General features: G+C 44.0%; 1 protein-coding gene across 2 annotated transcripts in view; it reads left to right on the top strand.

Annotated features, from left to right (window-relative positions):
- Positions 1-5,566: 5,566 nt before the first annotated feature.
- The window catches only part of ACAD9 (acyl-CoA dehydrogenase family member 9), a 42,866-nt gene continuing 28,109 nt past the window's right edge, over positions 5,567-20,323 (top strand). Inside the window, exons 1-2 of one of the 2 annotated variants that reach the window (XM_042979627.1) lie at positions 5,567-5,771; positions 11,361-11,454. In XM_042979627.1, the coding sequence (XP_042835561.1) occupies positions 5,622-5,771; positions 11,361-11,454 (244 nt within the window). In that variant the 5' untranslated portion in view covers positions 5,567-5,621. The remainder of the gene's footprint in view (positions 5,772-11,360; positions 11,455-20,323) is intronic. The other variant, XM_042979628.1, reaches the window with a different exon arrangement.

A 20,323-nucleotide genomic window follows, 5' to 3' on the forward strand; every position in this document is an offset into this window, starting at 1 on the left:
GGGATGTGTTCCGAGACATTTAGTGGATGCCTGAAACTGCAGATTGTACCAAACCCTATATATATATATATATATATATATATATATATATATATGTGTGTGTGTGTGTGTGTGTATGTATATACATATATATATACGTATATATATATATATACGTATATATATATACGTATATATATATACGTGTGTATATATATATATATATACACATGTATATATATATAGCTTTTTTCCATAGACATGCATGTCTATGATAAAGTTTAATTTATCAATTAGGTACCCTAAGGGATTAACAACTATAGAGCAATTTTGGCAATATACTGTAATACAAGTTATGTGTTCTCTCTCTCAAAATATCTTTTTTTATGTTTATTTTGAGAGAGAGAGCGCGCGAGCATGAGCGGGGCAGGGGCAGAAAAGGGGACAGAAGCTGAAGTGGGTTCTGTGCTGACAGCAGACAGCCCGACGCAGGGCTCAAACTCACAAACTCTGAGATCATGAGCCGAAGTTGGACACCCAATGGACTGAGCCACCCAGGCCCCCTCAAGTTGTCTTCTTGTGACGATGTGAGATGGTAAGATGCCACGCGATGAGATGAAGTCGAGGGAACGACGTAGGCATTGTGCCGTAGCATTAGGCTACTAGTGACCTTCTGAATGTACATCAGAAGGAGGATCTGATGCTTCTGGACTGCAGTTGACCATGGGGAACTGAAACCATAGAGAGCAAAACCGCGGATGGGGGTGCTGGGCGACGACAGTCCTCCATAATATAGTCCCTTTAGCCAGGACTGGCATTGCATTTTCTTTATGTGTAGTTTCCCACGAGTTAAGGTTTTTCCATGCTGGCTCTGCCTCCTCACCATCTCGAAATGCAATTTCACTCTCCTGGCTCTTGTGCAGATACAGAAGATCCCAGTGGGTTAATGCGAATACCTGGTTCTTACTTGCAGCAATTGCTTCGAGAATTCTAACACTTTCAACACAGCTTTGTGTTGCTTTACACAGTTTTCATGCTGTAATAGTGGGGGCCACATGCTCTAGAACTCGGACCTTAGGCTATTTTGGCTTTTGAAACACAAGAGAAAATCAAAAGTACTTTGGTTTCGTTGTTAGTGCTCTCGATACTTCAGCTCTCCCGAGGTTTTGAAAAGATCACTAGGATCAAGTCTGAACTGGGGCGCCTGGGTGGCTCAGTCGGCTAAGCATCCGACTTCAGCTCAGGTCATGATCTTACGGTTTGTGGGTTCGAGCCCCGCGTCAGGCTCTGTGCTGACAGCTCAGAGCCTGGAGTCTGCTTGGGATTCTGTGTCTCCCTCTCTCTCTGCTCCTCCCCTGCTCACACGCTGTCTGTCTGTCTCTCTCTCTCTCAAAAATAAATAAATATAAAAAATTTTTAAATTTCCAGGTGCCTGGGTGGCTCAGTCAGTTAGGTGTCTGACTTCAGCTCAGGTCATGATCTCTCGGTTCATGAGTTCAAGCCCCACGTCGGGCTCTGTGCTGACAGCTCAGAGCCTGGAGCCTGCTTCAATTCTGTGTCTCCCTCTCTCTGCTCCTCCCCAACTCACGCTCTGTCACTCGCTCTCTCTCAAAAATAAAAAAAGATTTAAAAATTTTTTTAAAAAAGGATCAAGTCTGAACTTTAAAGCCTCTATTTTTGGACTTTTTTTCCTTTTTAGCGGGATTGCTAGATTCTGAAATCTAGGGTGGGTGGAACGAGAAGAGAAGCCAATGTTAATCTATTTAATCTTACTTAAAAATACATCCTTTTTATTGACTTCATCATTTTATGAAGGAGGAAGAAACTGAGATCCTGTGATATGTCTTGCCTAAGGTGCAATGGCAGTGATGGCAGTGATGGAGTGGGAAGAACAGGATAACGTGTCTTGTCTGCTAGGCAGAAAGATTCCTTAGATAAATCCAAAATATTGAGACTGGGGCGCCTGGGTGGCTCAGTCGGTTGAGCATCCGACTCTTGATTTCAGTTCAGGTCATGATTTCACAGCTTGTAAGTTCAAGCCCCATATTGGGCTCCAAGCTGACAGTGGGGAGCCGGCTTGGGATTCCCTGTCCCTCTCTCTCTCTCTCTCTCTCTCTCAAAATAAATACGCTTCAAAAAAAAAAAAAGAGCTTCAGAATATTCAGACTGATGGTTCCACCTGAGAAGGAATAGCACATGCATACGACGAGAACCTGGGTACCAGGTGCTGCACTTGCCCTCCAATGCAATCTTGACCTAAAGGTCCTGTCGCCTTGGATGAGTTGGCAGGGGTGGAGAGTGAGAGACGACCTGATGGGGCTCCTGACCTTATCTGTTAGACTCATTTGGCCATATTTCAGGTCAGTCAGTAATGGGGGAAAAGAGCACAAAGAAAGAGGGCTACGCGTCTCTCTTGACCTCGCCTCCCCTTCCATCTCAGGAAGACGGCAGAGGAAGAGGGACAAGAAGACGCGGGATCAGGAGGTGGTTAGAGAGGCCCCGAGTCTGGCTTCGCTATTTAGGGCTGTGTGACCTTTCAGTATGTTGTCGCGCTTGTAAAATGGACATAAAGTAACAACGCTGAACGCCCAGGCGGGTTTGGAGAATTCAATAACACAGCACAGGTGAAGTACATGAAACAGTGTCTGGCACAAAAAAGCGCTAAGGGGGCGCCTGGGTGGCTCAGTCGGTTGGGCGTCCGACTTCAGCTTGGGTCACGATCTCGCAGTTCGTGAGTTCGAGCCCCGCGTCGGGCTCTGGGCTGATGGCTCGGAGCCTGGAGCCTGTTTCCGATTCTGTGTCTCCCTCTCTCTCTGCCCCTCCCCCGTTCATGCTCTGTCTCTCTCTGTCTCAAAAAAAAAAAAAAAAAAAGCGCTAAGTATTAGCTGCTACTATCACGGTCTTTGAGGCACTGTCTCCAGTGACCAAGACGGGGCTTAATAATACCAGTGTGGTTGCCTGGGACTCAATTAATGTGTCTGATGAATGTGATGGGTTCTTGGAATGATGGCTGTGTTTACGCTGTACCTTACCGTACTTCAGTGTTTTCTTTGAAACTTGGGAGGTATTTTTGTCAACACTGGTTGCCATAACAAATAAACCCCGAAATGTCAGTGGCTTACTACAACGGCTATCTCTTGCTCGTGTAACAGTTCAACATGGGTGTCCCTATTCTGTGGCTGGCTGTTCTCCATATGGTTGATTCAAAGACCTAGGCCCCTTCCGTCTTGTGCTGCCGTCCCTGGGGCCCAGAGCCCCCAGCTTCCAGCTGGTAGAAGAGAGGATGCTTTCATTTCTTAAAACAACAGAAGTCACACATCACTTCCATTCACACTGGGTTGGTGCGAACGTCATTCTGGATGCAGGGGGCCGGGGGAACGTAGTCCCAGGCTGGCAGCTGCCTTGCACTGACAACTGTGCTAAGGATGTGGCAGGCTTTTTGGGCCACTTTTTTGGCTAATGCACCGCTTCCAAGTCGTAGGCAATACGGTTGAGGCTCCGAGGCGAATCCCACAGCCGGCAAGTGACAGAGTTGGGGCTCGGTCTCTCTTGAAGCCTCGTGTTGTTCTCACATCTTGCGTCTCTCCTCTACCTATACCACAGGCTGTGCTGTCAAGTCTAAGGGGCTTCCCCAAAATGTTTAACTGTGCCAGGCTCCTATCATTTACGAAACTATTGATTCCAAACCGCAGCGAAAGCTGTGGGCGTATGGGTTCTAAGACACAGCCTCGGTCCTGCAGTCACTATTAGGCCCTACTTATGTCTAAAAACCCTGTTACCAAGGATCACATGTCTCATATTAGTCTGTGAGGGCTGCTCTAATAAAAACCACACACTAAAGAAGAAGAAGCTCGGCCTCAAAATTGGAGTGTCAGCTCCTGCTTGAGTTTCCAAGTGTGTTGGCATGCCTACAGTTTGACTCGCCAGTCCCTACAATCATGGAAGTCAAGGCTTTGACATAAATCTCTCAACATATATTTTAAAGAAAGAAAAGAACCGCAGACCAGGTGGCTTAAACAATCCATGGTCTCGTAGTTCTGGAGGCTAGAAATCCAAGATCAAGGTGTTAGCAGGGTTGGTCCCTTCTGGGGGCTGAGAAGAAAATCTGCCCCAAGCTTGTATCCTAGCTTCTTGTGGGTTGCTGGCAATCTCTGGTATTTCTTGGATTATGGAAATGTCAACCCAGTCTCGGTCTCCATTCTCACCTGGGGTTCTCCTAAGGGCACCAGTCACATTTGATTAGGGGTCACACTGCTCTAGTGTGACTCATCCTAACTTAGCTAATTACATCAGCAACAGAATACAACAGGAAGTCCTCTTTCCAAATTAGGTTATATTCTTCGGTACTAGAGGGTAGGACTTCAACAAATGAATCTTGGGGGTACACAATTCAACTCGTAACACTCTATTACCTTTGTGGCTTTTAAACCAATGACTTCCATATTTCTGTAAGAACTAATGTATCCCAAATGGGAACAAATATACATGAAAAAGGGAGTAGCCCCTACTAGGGGCGCATGGGTGGCTCAATCCGTTAAGCCTCCGACTTCGGCTCAGGTCATGATCTCCCGGTTCGTGGGAGCCTTCTATATATTTAGGATCCTGCCCAGATTCTGTGTCTCTAAGTAACACAGATTGCATTAGATACTTGCAAATATTTTGCAACCGGAAAAGTTTTTGAGCTCTTTTCCCCTGATGTTGTGTCATCAAGTCAACCTTTTATTGGACCGGGCCGGCAAAGCACGCTGAGACCGACTGCGATTTCCCACTCTTCTCCAGGAGTTCACAGGGTGGCAGCAGAAAGCGTTTTCCAATACTGTGTCAATGCCAGAATCAGGGTACAAGCACAAACAAGAAATGTTCCTGGAGGAGGCTGACTTAAAACCACGAGAGAATGCCCACTTGCCGCGGGTCAGGCAGGCATCGCTGCGCAAGGACCTGGGGTGCCACGGCACTGCGGGCCCTCCTCCCTGGGCCCCATGGCCTTGCCCGTCCCGTCCAAGTGTACACACCCCTTCTCGGTTCCCTCTGGAGCTTCTCTTCCTCCGCCTGCCTTTTAAGTTGCTGTTTCCCAGGGAGAGTTTTGTGACTCAGGATTATATCCAGACCCCTTTTTGGCAGAACAAGCTTTTTATTTTCCTCTTGCAAAATAAGGATATGTAACATACACGAAAGCCACGAATCAAAAGGAATCCACCATTCACTTTTTTAAAAAACATTACGCCTACTGAGCTCCCCCCCAGAGATAAACCAATACTGTAAATTCCTCCCGCCCCATTTCCTTTTCTTTCGCTATGCGGCGTCCTCAGCGCTACAACTGGCGAGAGGGAGCTGGGCGTCCCTGAGAAGTTTCCCCCGGCTGGCAGGGACGCAACCACCCACCGGCATTTGAAAACAAACACTTCGCAGCAGCCCCTCCGAGCTGAGCACGAAGCCGCCAACACGACAGCAACCCCACCCCCTGCGACCTCCCCCTCCCTGGCGGAAGGCCGCGCAAGCGCAGAGGCGGCGGGCGGGGCGGTGCAGACCGGCGGCTGGGCTCAAGCCGGTGACGTCATCCGGCGGCGCGAGCCGCGTGCACGTGACCGGGGCTCCAAAAAGGAGGCCTCCACCGCTGGGGTGGCGTGGTCGACTTCAGCAGCATGAGTGCGGTGGCGCACCTCTTGCGCAGGGCGGCGGCGGCGCGTGCCTGCCGGACCCTGGTGGCCTTCGCAGCGAGCCGGCGCCTGCTGCGCACTAGTCCGCCGAGCGGGGCTTTCGCCAAGGAGCTCTTCCTGGGCAAAATCGAGAAGGTAACGCCGAGCCCTGGTCGACCCTTGAGCTCTTGCCTCTCGCTTTTTGCCCTTTAGCAGAAAAGAGGGGTCGGAGTGAGTGAGAGTCCCCATACTTGGCTGACATATATACCCGTCGGGGCGGCGGGGGTGGAGGGGCGTGCTAAAGTTCCCAAGTTCCTGAGCTCGGCTGGAACCTTTCCAGGGAAAGGGAAGAGTCCCGGGGACGGGGTCCTGAGAATCCATCTGTGGTTGTGACGTATGTTCCAGCTAATTCTTGTTAGCTCAATTTGGGAAACCCTAGGCGAGGTGGTCACTCGACTCGGCGTTCTGGCCCCGGAATATGCGGTGCTTCCTATCTGATTCCTAAAACACAGCTCAGACCCTGGCGCTCTTCTGTCCTCTTCCAGGGGCCCCTTAGCTTTCACGGCTTGAGTTCCAGCGCGTCCCTCTGTCACTCAGGCTCCCCGGCAGTCTGGCTTCAAGTTGCCTTCCCCATCCCTTCCCTTCCATAGGTCGTACAACCCTGTCAGTAGTAACAGCTACATTATCAAGCACTCACTGTCCTCTTATGGATTTGACCTTGGTCCTTGGTCCTTGGTCCTGTAACTTTGAGCCTCAGTGCTTTCAGCCTTAAAGTGGAGCTAGTGATGTGTGCTGTCTCACACAGATGTGTTGTAAAGTGACATTTATAGTGTGTGGAAATGCTTTGTAAACTGTCAGGTACCGTGCTGATGCAAGAGGCAGCAGGGTAGGTAATTAATGCCGGCTTCACTTACCACTTGGATTAGTCACTTCACTTTCCCGTGCCTGAGTGTGCTAATCTACAAAATAGTAAAAGTAGTACTTGCCCACTCCTAAAAGTGCAGTGTAAAGCAGACATTTGTGTCAAATGCTTTGAGGTAGGCTGAAATGTTGGCTGATACTGTATTATTTAAAGTTACTCCCTGGTGTTTTCTTTTAGACTGTTCCTCTAATCAGGCATTACAGTTGCAGAAGCTGAAATTCAAAGTGGTTTGCCCTGCTAGGAAGTACAAACCCAGGTTTTAACATTTGAGAAACCATTTTTCCCAGAACCTGGGGCCATTGGGCACTCAGCCCTGGGATGTCATGCCTTCCAGCACATGAGTGAAAAAACCCCGAATCTTTCATGCATCTCTTTCTCGAAGCCTCTTGCACCACCTCCCCTGTCTTCACACCCACCTGTCAACTTTGCTTCTTGTTTCACTGAGAAAGTACATACAGTCGGGTGAGAACCTCCGCCACATTTACCCCTCTTCCCCACACATGCCCATACGGTCTACACTCTTACTGTGGATGAACTATCTACTCTTGGCAAAGACCAACCTCATCACTAGATCCCCTGCCTTCTCACCTACTCAGGGGCATTCATTGATCCAGTAATTCTCTCCTTTCTCATCTACATCAGTGATTGTTTCCTCTCTGCTGCGTCTTGCCCCCATACCATTCAGGCTTCTGTCCTTAACAATCTGCTAAAACTGCTCTCCTGCATCAGTGGTGACCTCCCTGTTGTCAAATCTAGTGGTATTTTTTCATCTTACTTGACCCATCTCTGGCATTTGACACAGTTCATCACTCCTGGCTTCTAAAAAAAAAAAAAAAAAAATCTCTTCTGGCTTTTTTGTTTACTTTGTTGGCTAATGCTTCTCTGTCACTTGCTCCTTACCCCATAAACAGTGGCCAGTCTGACTAGCCCAGTCAGAGTTGGAAATTTTTTTTTCTTTTTGTCTAGGTTTTTAATTTTAGTTCCAGTATAGTTAACATGCAGTGTTATGTTAGTTTCAAGTGTACAATACAGTGATTCACCAGTTCTGATCATTACTCAGTTCTCATCATGGTAAATGTACACTTTAATTCCCATCACCTATTTTAACCTTCCCCCCTACCTACCTCCCCTGTAGTAACCATCCGTTTAGTCTCTGTAGTTCAGAGTCTTTTTCTTAGTTTGCATCTTTCTCTGGTTTCCCTTTGCTTGTTTGTTTTGTTTCTTAAATTCCACATGAGTGAAATCATATGGCATTTGTCTTTCTCTGGCTTATTTCACTTAGCATAATACTCTCTAGCTCCATCCATGTTGCCAATGGCAAGATTTCATTTTCTTATGGGTGAATAATATTTCATTGTACACTTATGCCACATCTTTTTCCATTCAACTATCAATGGGCGCTTGGGCTGCTTCCATAAGTTGGCCATTGTAAGTAATGCTGCAATAAATACAGGGTTGTGTGTATCTTTTTGAATTAGTGTTTTTGTATATTTTGGGTAAATCCCCAGTAGTTCGATTACTGGATTGTAGGGTGGTCCTATTTTTAACCTCTTTTTTTTTTTTTTTAAAGTAATCTCTATACCAAGTGTGGGCTTGAATTCATGACCCCAGGTCACGAGTCAGATGCTCTACCAACAGAGTCAGCCAGGCTCCCCTAACTTTTTATTTTTTTATTTTATTTTTTTTAATTACAGTATAGTTAACATAACACTGTTATATTAGTTTCAGGTGTATCTTTTTTTCTTTTTTTTTAATTGAAGTATAGTTGACACACAACGTTACATTAGTTGCAGGTGTACAACATAGTGATTTGACAAGTCTATATTTAGGCTCGTCACAAGTGTAGCTGCCATCTGTCACCATACAACAGTGTTAGAATACCATTGACCATGTTCCCTTTGCTGTACCTTTCATCCCTGGAAACCTGTACCTCCCACTCCTCTTCACCTATTTGGGCCATTCTCCTACCTCCTTCTCTGGCACCCTTTAGTTCTCTGTATTTATGGGTCTGTTTTTCAGAGTTGGAGTTTTCTGAGACTCCGTCTATAGACTTCTCTTTTTATCCACAATTCTTCTTTTAATCTAATTTAGTATTGTGGCTTTAAATACTGTCAATATCCTGGGGCACCTGGGTGGCTTAGTTGGTAAGTGTCAGACTTCAGCTCAGGTCATGATCTCATGGTTCGTGAGTTTGAGCCCCGCATCGGGCTCTGTGCTGACAGCTCAGAGCCTGGACTCTGCTTCAGATTCTGTGTCTCCCTCTCTCTCTGCTCCTACCCCACTCACACTCTCTCTTACAAAAATAAATAAACATTAAACATTAAAAAAAAAATTAAATACTGTCAATATCCTGGTGACTCAGATCTATTTCTCCAGCTCAGACTTACTGACCTCCAGGCTCTTGACCTCTGCCTTTATACTCAAAAGCTCCACTTAGATGTCTAATATGCACCTCAGATTTAGCATACTAAAATTGAGTTCCTAGTCTTTCCACCCAATCTTACTCCTTCGACCAGTCCTCTTTATTATAGATGGTGGGGCCTCTGTTCCACTTGTTCAGGCCAAACGCCTGGAGTCTCCTTTGATGCCTCTTATTCTCGTAATCCACATCTAAGCCAACAGCAAATCCTGTTTTCTCTACTTTCGGGATATATTTAGAACGTGACCACTTTTAAGCCCTTCCACTGCTACTGCCCTGATTCAGGCCAACCTCCTCTCTCACAGCATCATTGGGGTTTGAGCAGAAACATGGCATCTGAGATGCTAAGAATCTCAGAAGAGAGAAAAACCTTCAAGATTCTCTACGCCTGTAGCTGTCACACTGCCCGCAGTTTGACCCTTGCTATTCAAGGAAGCGTCCCAGCGGCTACTGCAGGGACCAGTGGAGAGTCGAATGGGAGGCGTGTGGGTGACCTCCCCATCCCCCACCACAGCAGCTTCGCTTTTACCTGTTTTTCATATTTGGCTTCTGTAGTAGATTTATTTGAAAAACAGGTTCCACTGCTTTAAGAATGTTAAAACTGCTGAATAGAAATTAAGCCTAACATCTATAAGGCACCCCATTAGGTTTTTGAACTTTGCTATCAGAGATCTGTTCTTCCATGCACTTGAGATCTCTCTTCCTGTAGCAGTCCTACAAATCCAAATCCAAAGGGTTTTGGTTATAGGTGCGGCCGGTTAGCTCAGGCTGTTCTCTTGCTCACTGGTACCAGCACTGAATAATCTTCCTCTAGCACAGCCTAATGCACAAGGCCCACAGGAACTAATGAGGCTGTGAAGGCCCTGGGTTGAGTCTCTAGATGCTCTAAGCAACCGGTTTTGTTCTGAGACGATGAAAATCTCAGCGTATTTTCCTTCTAGACCATCTTGAGGGCAGAGTAAGGGATGGCCTGGGGGTGGGGGACAGGAATTCCTTTAAGTCTGCTGTCATTTTTGGATAGGGATCCACCACAAGCCTGGAATCATGGGTCCTGAGAGGAGAGAACAGACCTGGGAGCATGTTACTAGAGCGGACAGGCTTCAGTGGCTGATGAGCCACACGAGAGACTGGAGGGGGAAGATTGAGGACTCCTCTGCTTTGAAGACCTTTCTTGAACACTTGGTGGGAGGTGCCGTGAGGAGAGGCAGGGCTCCTGGAGGCTGGCAGCCTGTGATCGGCGACCTCACTTCTCAAGTCCCAAGTACTTGCGCTGTGCTGGCAGCTGAGGGGTAGCAGGAGCCCAGAAAGCCAGAGGGGCTAAGAGCACAGCAGGAGGTTTTAGGCAATATATGGTGACGACCCAGTGAGGAATCCTAGACCGGCCGGAAACATTGGGCACTTGACAGTTTGAGACAGAGACTTGAAGCTCAGAGCAGAGCCAGTATCTCATATGGATAATCAGTTACTTTGGGTTCCAGGATACACCTTGTCTCTTGAGAGCCTCATCTTCTGAAGTGTCCTCTGTAACAGAGGAGAAACTGACACTGAGAAAGGCCAAGTCGCACATGTAAGTGGCAGAGCCGGAGTTGAATTCAGGCTGATTTGCCTCAACCTGCAGTGGCCCTCCCTACAGGTAGCAGGTGTTATCAAACAGGAGGGATGGAGGCTGGCATACGCAGCCGCAGCCGGGTGAGAACCTGGCGGGATGTGCGGCCTTGTCACCACAGTGTATTCTTGTCGGCGTAACATCTTTGAACTCACAAAATAACCAGTGTAGAATTTTACGTATCGGTAGAGAGGTTTCCCGTCTATTCCTTTTCACAATCCTCGCGACACCATTGAGTAAATACTACCTGCATGTTATGGATGGCATACAAAGAGGTGAAGGGGGTTGGCCAAGACCACCCAGTTAGCAGGCTGCAAAGCAGGGAACAAAACCCAAGGCTTTGAAGTGTTGGGGCCCTTTGCTTTGTGGGACACTCCACGTAACTTGTTGCTGATTGGGAAAGCCGATCCAAATCCAGAATAAACCTGCTCAAGTTAGAGGGAGGATCTCCATGGCTGGTGGAGTCCTGCGCACAACTCCTGTTCTAGAATTTGCATTCTGACTTCTTCAGTGAGTAAGGCCCCGCCTACTGGACACAGAATCTACCAACTGTTTCCTACCTCTGCCTTTTTTTTTTTTTTTTTTTTTGAGAGCGAGGTGGGGAGGGTGGAGCAGAGAGAGAGCATGAGAATCTCCAGCAGGCTCCACACTCCGTGCAGGATCATGGCCTGAGCCAAAAGAGTCAGAGTCCAACCAACTGAGCCACCCCGGTGCCCTGTTTCCTCCCCTTTTGACTGATATTACCACTCTGGGAGGTTGTTAACAATTAAATTTTTAGTCAATGTTTATCATTTTTAGAAAGAAGTTTTCCCATTTCCAGAAGTTAGCCAAGATGAACTTAATGAAATCAATCAGTTTGTGGGACCTGTAGAAAAATTCTTCACTGAAGAGGGTATGTATGATCTTTATTGTTACTCATTTCCATTTTAAGGATGGTTGTTTAGATATTTACATTAGAAGCAATACTCATATGGGAGCTGTCTTGAATATCATTAATCATGGAGAAATAATATCTATTGATAATATTTTGCTTTAAGAATCATCCCAGTTTATAAATGCTATTTAATTACAAGGCATCTAGTTTAGTGCTTCTCGATGTTTCTGTGATGAAGGATCACTGTTAAACATTTCCAAACTGTTGCAGAACAACACTTTCGTAAACTATAATAAAATGAACAACTAGAAAAATGAAAAGAAAAATAACCAAAGATCTATAGAATATAAATCCATTGATCATGTGCTTGGTTGTGTGGCAATATAAAAATGCTGTAAATGTTTTTAAAGATTTACTCTCTCATTAGGAACCGGGAATAGTCCGGCAGCCTGCAGAGCTCAGGTTTTGAGGGCCCCAGTACAGCCTGCGGGATGCCTCCCTTAGAGCTGGCAGCCAGCCCTGGGATGGAGCTGCGGCCCCTCGGCGGACAGAGCTCTCTGGGGAGCTCAGTGATGATTCACACACAGCCGGGACTACCTCTCTAGCACTGAGGACTCCAGAGTTCTTTTTGATGTGGGTTTTCTCTAGGGACATGTGCCCTGCTAGAAGATCAAAACTGAGAAATTTAAAAATTACTGTGTTCATTTATTACTTTATTTAAAATTATGAAAAGCCCATTACATGTTAACAGAAATGATATTTTAAATGACAAATAATATTTCCTTTTTTAAATTATTTTTTAATTTTTTAATTTTTTTTTTTTTTTTTTTGAGAGCGAGAGCGCAAGCGGGAGAAAGGGGCAGAGTGGGAGAGAGAGAGGGAGAGAGGGGTAGAATCATAAGTAGGCTCAATGCTCAGCACAGAGCCCAGTGCAGGGCTTGATCCCACAACCCTGGTTTCATGACCTGAGCCAAAATCAAGAGTTGGATGCATGGGGCACCTGGGTGGCTCAGTTGATTGAGTGTCCTTCGGCTCAGGTCACAATCTTGCAGTTCGTGAGTTCGAGCCCCGTGTCGAGCTCTGTGCTGACAGCTCGGAGCCTGGAGCCTGCTTCGGATTCTGTGTCTCCCTCTCTCTCTGCCCCTCCCCTGTTCATGCTCTGTCTCTCTCTGTCTCAAAAATAAATAAATGTTAAAAAAAAAAAAATTAAAAAAAAAAAAAAAAGCGGTCCAGGTTCATTTTTCTGCATGTTGCTGTCCAGTTTTCCCAGCACCACTTGCTGAAGAGACTGTCTTTATTCCATTAGATACTCCTTCCTGCTTTGTCAAAGATTAGTTGGCCATACGTTTGTGGGTCCATTTCTGGGTTCTCTGTTCTGTTCCATTGATCTGAGTGTCTGTTCTTGTGCCAGTACCATACTGTCTTAATGATTATAGCTTTGTAATACAGCTTGAAGTCCGGGATTGTGACCCCTCCTGTGTTGGTTTTCTTTTTGAAGATTGCTTTGGCTCTTTGGGGTCTTTTCTGGTTCCATACAAATTTTAGGATTGTTTGCTCTAGCTCTAGGAAGAATGCTGGTGTTATTTTGATAGGGATGGCATTGAATATGTAGATTGCTTTGGGTAGTGTTGACATTTTTAACAATATTTGTTCTTCTTATCCAGGAGCATGGAATCTTTTTCCATTTTTTTGTGTCTTCAGTTTCTTTCATAAGCTTTCTATAGTTTTCAGTGTAAAGATTTTTCACCTCTTTGGTTAGATTTATTCCTAGGTAGTTTATGGTTTTGGGTGCAATTGTAAATGAGATTGATTCCTTGATTTCTCTTTCTGTTGTTTCATTGTTGGTGTATAGGAATGCAACCAATTTCTGTGCATTGATTTTGTATCCTGAAACTTTCCTGAATTCATGAATCAGTCTAGCAGTTTTTTGGTGGAATCTTTTGGGTTTTCCGTATAGAGTATCTGCAAAGAGGGAAAGTTTGACCTCCTCCCGGCCGATTTGGATGCCTTTTATTCCTTTGTGTTGTCTGATTGCTGAGGCTAAGACTTCCAATACTATGTTGGATAACAATGGCAAGAGTGGACATTCCTGTCTTATTCCTGACCTTAGGGGGAAAGTTCTCAGGTTTTCCCCATTGAGGATGATATTAGTATTGGGTCTTTCATACATGGCTTTTACGATCTTGAGGTGTAATCCTTCTATCCCTACTTTCTTGAGGGTTTTTATCAAGAAAGGATGTTGTATTTTGTCAGGTGCTTTCTCTTCATGTATTGAGAGGATCATATGGTTCTTGTCCTTTCTTTTATTGACGTGATGAGTCACACTGATTGTTTTGTGGATATTGAACCAGCCTTGCATCCCAGGCATAAATCCCACTTGGTCGTGGTGGATAATTTTTAAAATGTATTGTTGGATATGGTTGGTTAATATCTTGTTGAAGATTTTTGCATCCATGTTCATCGGGGAAATTGGTGTGTAGTTCTCCTTTTTAGTGGGGTCTTGTCTGGTTTTGGAATCAAGGTAATGCTGGCCTCATAGAATAAGTTTGGAAATTTTCCTTCCATTTTTGTTTTTTGGAACAGCTTCCAAAAAATAGGTATTAACTCTTCTTTAATTGTTTGGTAGAATTTCCCTGGAAAGCCATCTGACCCTGAACTCTTGTTTTTTGGGAGATTTTTTGTTACTAATTTGATTTCTTTACTGGTTGTGGGTCTGTTCAAATTTTCTATTTCTTCCTGTTTCAGTTTTGGTAGTGTATAGGTTTCTAGGAATTTGTCCATTTCTTCCAGATTGCCCATTTTACTGGTGTATAATTGCTCATAATATTCTCTTATTACTGTTTTTATTTCTGCTGTGTTGGTTGTGATCTCTTCTCTTTCATACTTGATTTTATTTATTTGGGCCCTTTCCTTCTTCTTTTTGATCAAACTGGCTAGTGGTTTATCAATTTTGTTCATTCTTTCAAAGGACCAGTTTCTGGTTTCATTGATCATTTTATCTTTTTGAAGAGCAAAAGTTGGGGCACCTTGGTAGCTCAGTCGGTTAAGCATCTGACTCTTGATTTTGGCTCAGGTCATTATCTCACAGTTCATGAGATCGAGCCCCTCATTGGGCTGTGCGTTGACAGCACAGAGCCTACCTGGGATTCTCTATGCCCTTTTCCCTCTCTCTGCCCCTCCCCCCCTCTTAAAACAAATAAATAAACTTTTAAAAGAAGAATAATATTTGTTAAGTAAAGAGAAAATGTTTTTAATACTGATTTAAGTACAATTTTATTTTCTTTTTTAGTTCATATTTTTTTTTTTGTATTTTATATAAGAAATCTGCCAAACCTAAGGTCTTGGTGATTTCTGTCTATATTTACTTTAGAAGGCTTATATTTTTAAGTGTTAACATTCAGATTTATGACCCTTTTCCGGTTAATTTTATATATGATGTGAGGTAGAATTGGAGGATTTTTTGCATATGACTGTCCAATTGTTGCAGCAATATTTGCTGAAAAGATTATCCTTTCCCCATTTAATTCACTTGGTACCTTTGCCAAAATCAATTGACCAGAGAATTCTGGGACAATAGCAGAGTGGTAGGAAGCACCAGGAATCTGTCTCCCCACCTGGACAACAGTGGCAGAATCTGTGTGATGTAACTGTTTTTGGAACTCTGGAGTCCATTTAATTTTGGTCAGTTAGCTCTGAGCACAGCTACCCATTCCCCACCCCAGCCCCAAAGTAGTCAGCTGTGCACTTGTTCCTGGAGCAGCTTGCACTCAGTGTGTGGGAGCCAGAGGAGACAAAAACACCTTGGCCGTCAGGTATTAGGGATCTGTGCTCTGATTGCTGCTTCTGATCACAGAGATACAGACCAAAAGGCAGAGACCATTTTTCCACTTTCTCTTATTGTTGCAAACCCTTACCCCTGTAGCGAAAGTGACAGGGGATGCTGTGTGTCTTTTCTTGTCCCCCCCCCCCTTCATTTTTCTTTTTCCTCTTTTGGGAACCAGATTGAAGACCAGGACATTCAAAAGCAATCATATATACAGGGGGAATGAATTAGAAAGTCACCACATATGCCCAGGGAAAGGCATAGACTCAGGAAGGACCTGAGAAGGCCTTAGATTTATACCTGGGGCTGATCACTGGCACTGTTTTTAAAAAAAAAAAAAAAAAAAAAAAAACAGTTTTTTAAAATCCAAACATCAAAAGCACAATCAACAAAAGCAAAAGTCAACATATGGGACTGTAGCAAACTTAAAAACTTCCGCACAGCAAAAGAAACCATCACTTAAGAATTGGGAGAAAATATTTGCAAACCATATATTGGATAAGGGGTTAATATCTAAAATACGTAAAGAGGGGCGCCTGGGTGGCTCAGTCGGTTAGGCGGCCGACTTCGGCTCAGGTCATGATCTCGCGGTCCGTGAGTTCTAGCCCCGCGTCGGGCTCTGTGCTGACAGCTCAGGACCTGGAGCCTGCTTCATATTCTGTGTCTCCTTCTCTCTGATCCTCCCCTGTTCATGCTCTGTCTCTCCCTGTCTCAAAAATAAATAAACGTTAAAAAAAATTAAAAAAATAAAATACGTAAAGAACTCTTACAACTCAGTAGCAAACTCAGGCAATCCAATTTAAAAAAGGGCAGAGGAACTAAATAGTCATTTTCCAGAGAAGACATACAGATGGCCAACAGGTACAAGGGGTGCCCAATGTGAGTAGTCATCAGGGAAAATCAAATCAGAAGCACACTGAAGTATCAGCTCACACCTATTAGAACAGCTCTCATCAAGAAGATGAGATAAAAGTGTTGACACAGATGTAGAGAAAAGGGAATCCGTGTACCCTTTTGATGGGAATGTGTTTCAGATATCGTGGAAAACAGCATAGTGGTTCCCCGAGTGAAAATACGGGGGCGCCTGAGTGGCTCGGTCTTTAAGCATCTGACTTCGGCTCAGGTCATGATCTCACGGTCCAGGAGTTTGAGCCTCACATCTGGTGAGCTCAAGCCCCAACTTCTCTCTCTCTGCCCCTCACTCACTTGTGCCCTCCCCTCTCCCCCCCCCCCCAAAAAAAAGAAAGAAAAAGAAAATAGAATTATGGAGCCACCTGGGTGGCTCAGTCGGTTAAGTGTCTGACTCTTGATCTCAGGTCAGGTCTTGATCTAAGGACTGTGGGTTCAAGCTCCATGCTGGGCTCTATGCTGGGCATTGAGCCTACCAAAAAAAAAAAAAAAAAAAAATTACCAAAGGTTCCATCAGTTCTACCTCTGGGTATATATCCAAAGAAAACAGAAAATGAAAATAGGGTATCAGAAAGATGTGCACTCCCATTTTTATTGCAGCGTTAATCACAGTAGCCAAGCTGTGGAAACAACCTAAGTACCCATCAACTGATGAATAAAGTGTGAGTTATGTGCGTATATAAACACACACAAGCCTGCTGTTTGCAACAACATGAATAGACCTTGAGGACATCATGCTAGGTGAGATAAGCCAGAGAAAGACAAATACTGTAAAACATCACTTGGGGCGCCTGGGTGGCTCAATCGGTTAAGCGGCCGACTTCGGCTCAGGTCATGATCTCGCGGTCTGTGAGTTCGAGCCCCGCGTCGGGCTCTGTGCTGACAGCTCAGAGCCTGGAGCCTGTTTCAGATTCTGTGTCTCCCTCTCTCTGACCCTCCCCTGTTCATGCTCTGTCTCTCCCTCTCTCAAAAATAAATAAAACATTTAAAAAAATTTTTAAAAAAAAAGAAAAAACATCACTTACATGTGGAATCTAAAAAAGCCAAGCTCCTAAAAACAGTAGAATGGTAGTTACCAGGGGGTGACGGTACAGGAGAGATGTTTAAGGATACAAATTTGCAACTACTAGATAAATAAGTCTTTAGCAGTATAGTGATTATAGACAACAAAACTGTATTATAAACCCCAAATGTGCTAAGGCATAAAGGTCTTACTCCCACCACAAAAAAGAAATGAAAAATATACGATGCGATAGAAGCATTAGCTAAGGCTACAATGGCCATCTTATTGCAATATATAAATGTATCAAATTCAACATGTGGTATCCTTAAGCTTTTTAAAAAAATTTTTTTAAAGCTTATTCATTTTTCAGAGGGACAGAACACAACAGGGGAGGGGAGAGAGAGAGGAAGACACAGAATCCAAAGCAGGCTCCAGGCTCCCAGCTGTCAGCACAGAGCGCAATACCGGGGCTCAAACCCATGAACCGTGAGATCATGAACTAAGCCAAAGTTGGACGTTTAACAGACTGAGCCACCCAGGTATCCCTAGTATCCTTAAATTTAGACAATGCTACATATCAAATATATTCAATTAAAAGAACAAAAAGCAGAAGCAGAAACCCTGCAAACTCTGGGGGAGAGGGAAGATCTGATTTCCAGAGTTACCACCTTTTATCAGATTCACATCTCCAGTAAAAAAAAAAAAAAAAATCACAAGGCATACAAAGAAGCAGGAAAGAACGGCCTGTTCAAAGAAAAACAAAACCAAACCAACGAAACAGTAGAAACTGTTTCTGTGAAAGATCTGATGGAGGACCAGACTTTAAACCTGCTGTCTTAAAGATGCTCAGAGAACCCATGGTAGACATGAAGAAAGTCAAGAATGTATGAACAAAATGGAAATGCTAATAAAGAGAAAACCTGGGAAGAAACCCCTTCTTCAACTCATTTGTCAGTGCTAGGAGTTTTTTGGGTAGGTCGTGGAGGATTTTCTGCATAGACAGTGGTGTTGGTGAAGGGCAGTTTTCTTTCTTTCTTTCCAGTCTGGTTTCCCTTTCTTTACTTGTTTCATCGTGGTGGCTAAAACCTCCAGTATGGTGTTGAACATAAGTAGTAAAAGCAGACTTCCTTGCCTTGTTCCTGATCTTAGGGCGAGGCAGGCAGTCTTTGACCGCTAGGTGTGACGTTAGCTGTACTTCTGTCCACGCTCTGTATTAGGTCAAGGGAGGTTCCTTCCATTTCTAGTTTGCTGACCATTTTCATCATAAATTGTATCGAATTTTGTCCAGTGCTTTTTTTCCACATCTCTTGAGGTGATTATTTTCTGTCTTTATGGACCTGGTAAATTGCATGTTGATTGCTCACCCACCTCACATTTCCAGGATAATTCATACTTGGTCGTGATGTTATTACGCTTTCTTACATTGTTGGGTTCAGTTTGCTAAAATTTTAAGAATGTTTGCATCTGTGTTCCTGGACATATTTGTCTGTAGTTTAATTTTCTGTGATTTTTTTAAAATCAGAATAATGCTGGCCTGCCATATAGACTAAGTCAGGAAGTGTTTCCTCCTCTTAAAGTTTCTTTGAGGCCTTGTGTAAGGTTGGTGTTATTTCTTCCCTAAATATTTGGCAGAATTCAGCAGTGAAGCTATTTGAGCCTTGAATTTTCTTAATGGGAAAGTTAACTAATTCAATTTCTTTAATAGATATAAGGCTATTTAGATTATATAATTCTGTGAACTTTGATGGTTCATAAATTTTAAGGAATTTATTCATTTTATCAAAGTTGTTGAGCCTACTAACTTGAAGTTGTTTATAATCATCTCTTTATCCTCTTTTTTTCTTTAAACAAATTTTTTTATGTTTATTTTTGAGAGCAAGAAGAGACTGAGCATGAGTGGGAGAGGGGCAGAGGGAGAGAGAGAGAGAGAGAAGAGAAGAGAAGAGAAGAGAAGAGAAGAGAAGAGAAGAGAAGAGAAGCACGAGCAGGGGAGGGGCAGAGGGAGAGGGAGACACAGAATCCAAAGCAGGCTCCAGGCTCTGAGCTGTTAGCATGGAGCCTGACATGGGGCTCGAACTCACAACCCGTGAGATCATGACCAGAGCCAGTCAGAGGCTTAACTGACTGAGCCACCCAGGTGCCCCATTATCTCTTTATCCTCTTAAAGACTGTCGGCTTTGTGCTGATATTCCCATTGTTGATTTCTAAAAAGTGGTCCATTGTGGTCAGGGAACATTGTATGACTTGAGTTCTCTGAGATTTACTGAAATTTGTTTTATGGCCATAATACGGTCTACTTTGTGGGTGTTCTTCCATGTGCATTTGAAACAATATTCTCCCATCGTTTGGTTGAGTGCCCTATAAATGTCAATTAGGACAGATTGGCTGGTAGTGTTGTTCTAATGTATCCTTACAAATTTTTTTAGCGACTTTTTCCATCAGTTAATGAGAGAGGGATGTTGACCTTTCCAGCATGGTTGTATTTTTTTTCCTTTTCATTTCTATCAGGTTTTTTTCATGTATTTTGAGGCTTCGGTATCAGGTGCATGAAAATTCAGGATTATTTGTCTGTATGTTGAGTTGCTGAGTCCTTATGAAATGAAATGATCTTTTTATTCATGGTGATAGCATTTGTTTAGAAATCTACTTTGCCTGGTGTTGCTACTCCAGCTGTTCTTTTTTTTTTTTTTTTTGCTTATTTTGAGAGAGGGAGAGCAAGCATGCATAGGGGAGAGGCAAAATGAGAACCCCAAGCAGGCTCTGCACTGCAGCACAGAGCCTGATGCAGGGCTCGATCTCACGAACCGTGAGATCATGACCTGAGCTGAAATCAAGAGTCAGACACCCAGCCCGACTGAGCCACCCAGGTGCCCCACCAGCTGTCTTTTGATTTGTGTTAGTATAGTATGTTTTTTTCATCCTCTTGACCGATTTGTGTTTTATACTCCAAGTGGGTTTCTCTTCCACTTAATAAGCATAGAAGGGATTGTAGAAATACAAAATTATCATGAAGCACACCCTATAGTAAAGTTGTTGTAGCCAAGTTCCACTAATGGATGCTAGTGTTACCGGGTTAAAGTTCGAGGAGAAACAGTTTGTTTATATAATCTCAAAGTAGTTTCCCTATGATATTTACTAATTACAAAGGGGAA

This window comes from Panthera tigris, chromosome A2 (assembly GCF_018350195.1).
Source record: "Panthera tigris isolate Pti1 chromosome A2, P.tigris_Pti1_mat1.1, whole genome shotgun sequence".
Taxonomy (NCBI): domain Eukaryota; kingdom Metazoa; phylum Chordata; class Mammalia; order Carnivora; family Felidae; genus Panthera; species Panthera tigris.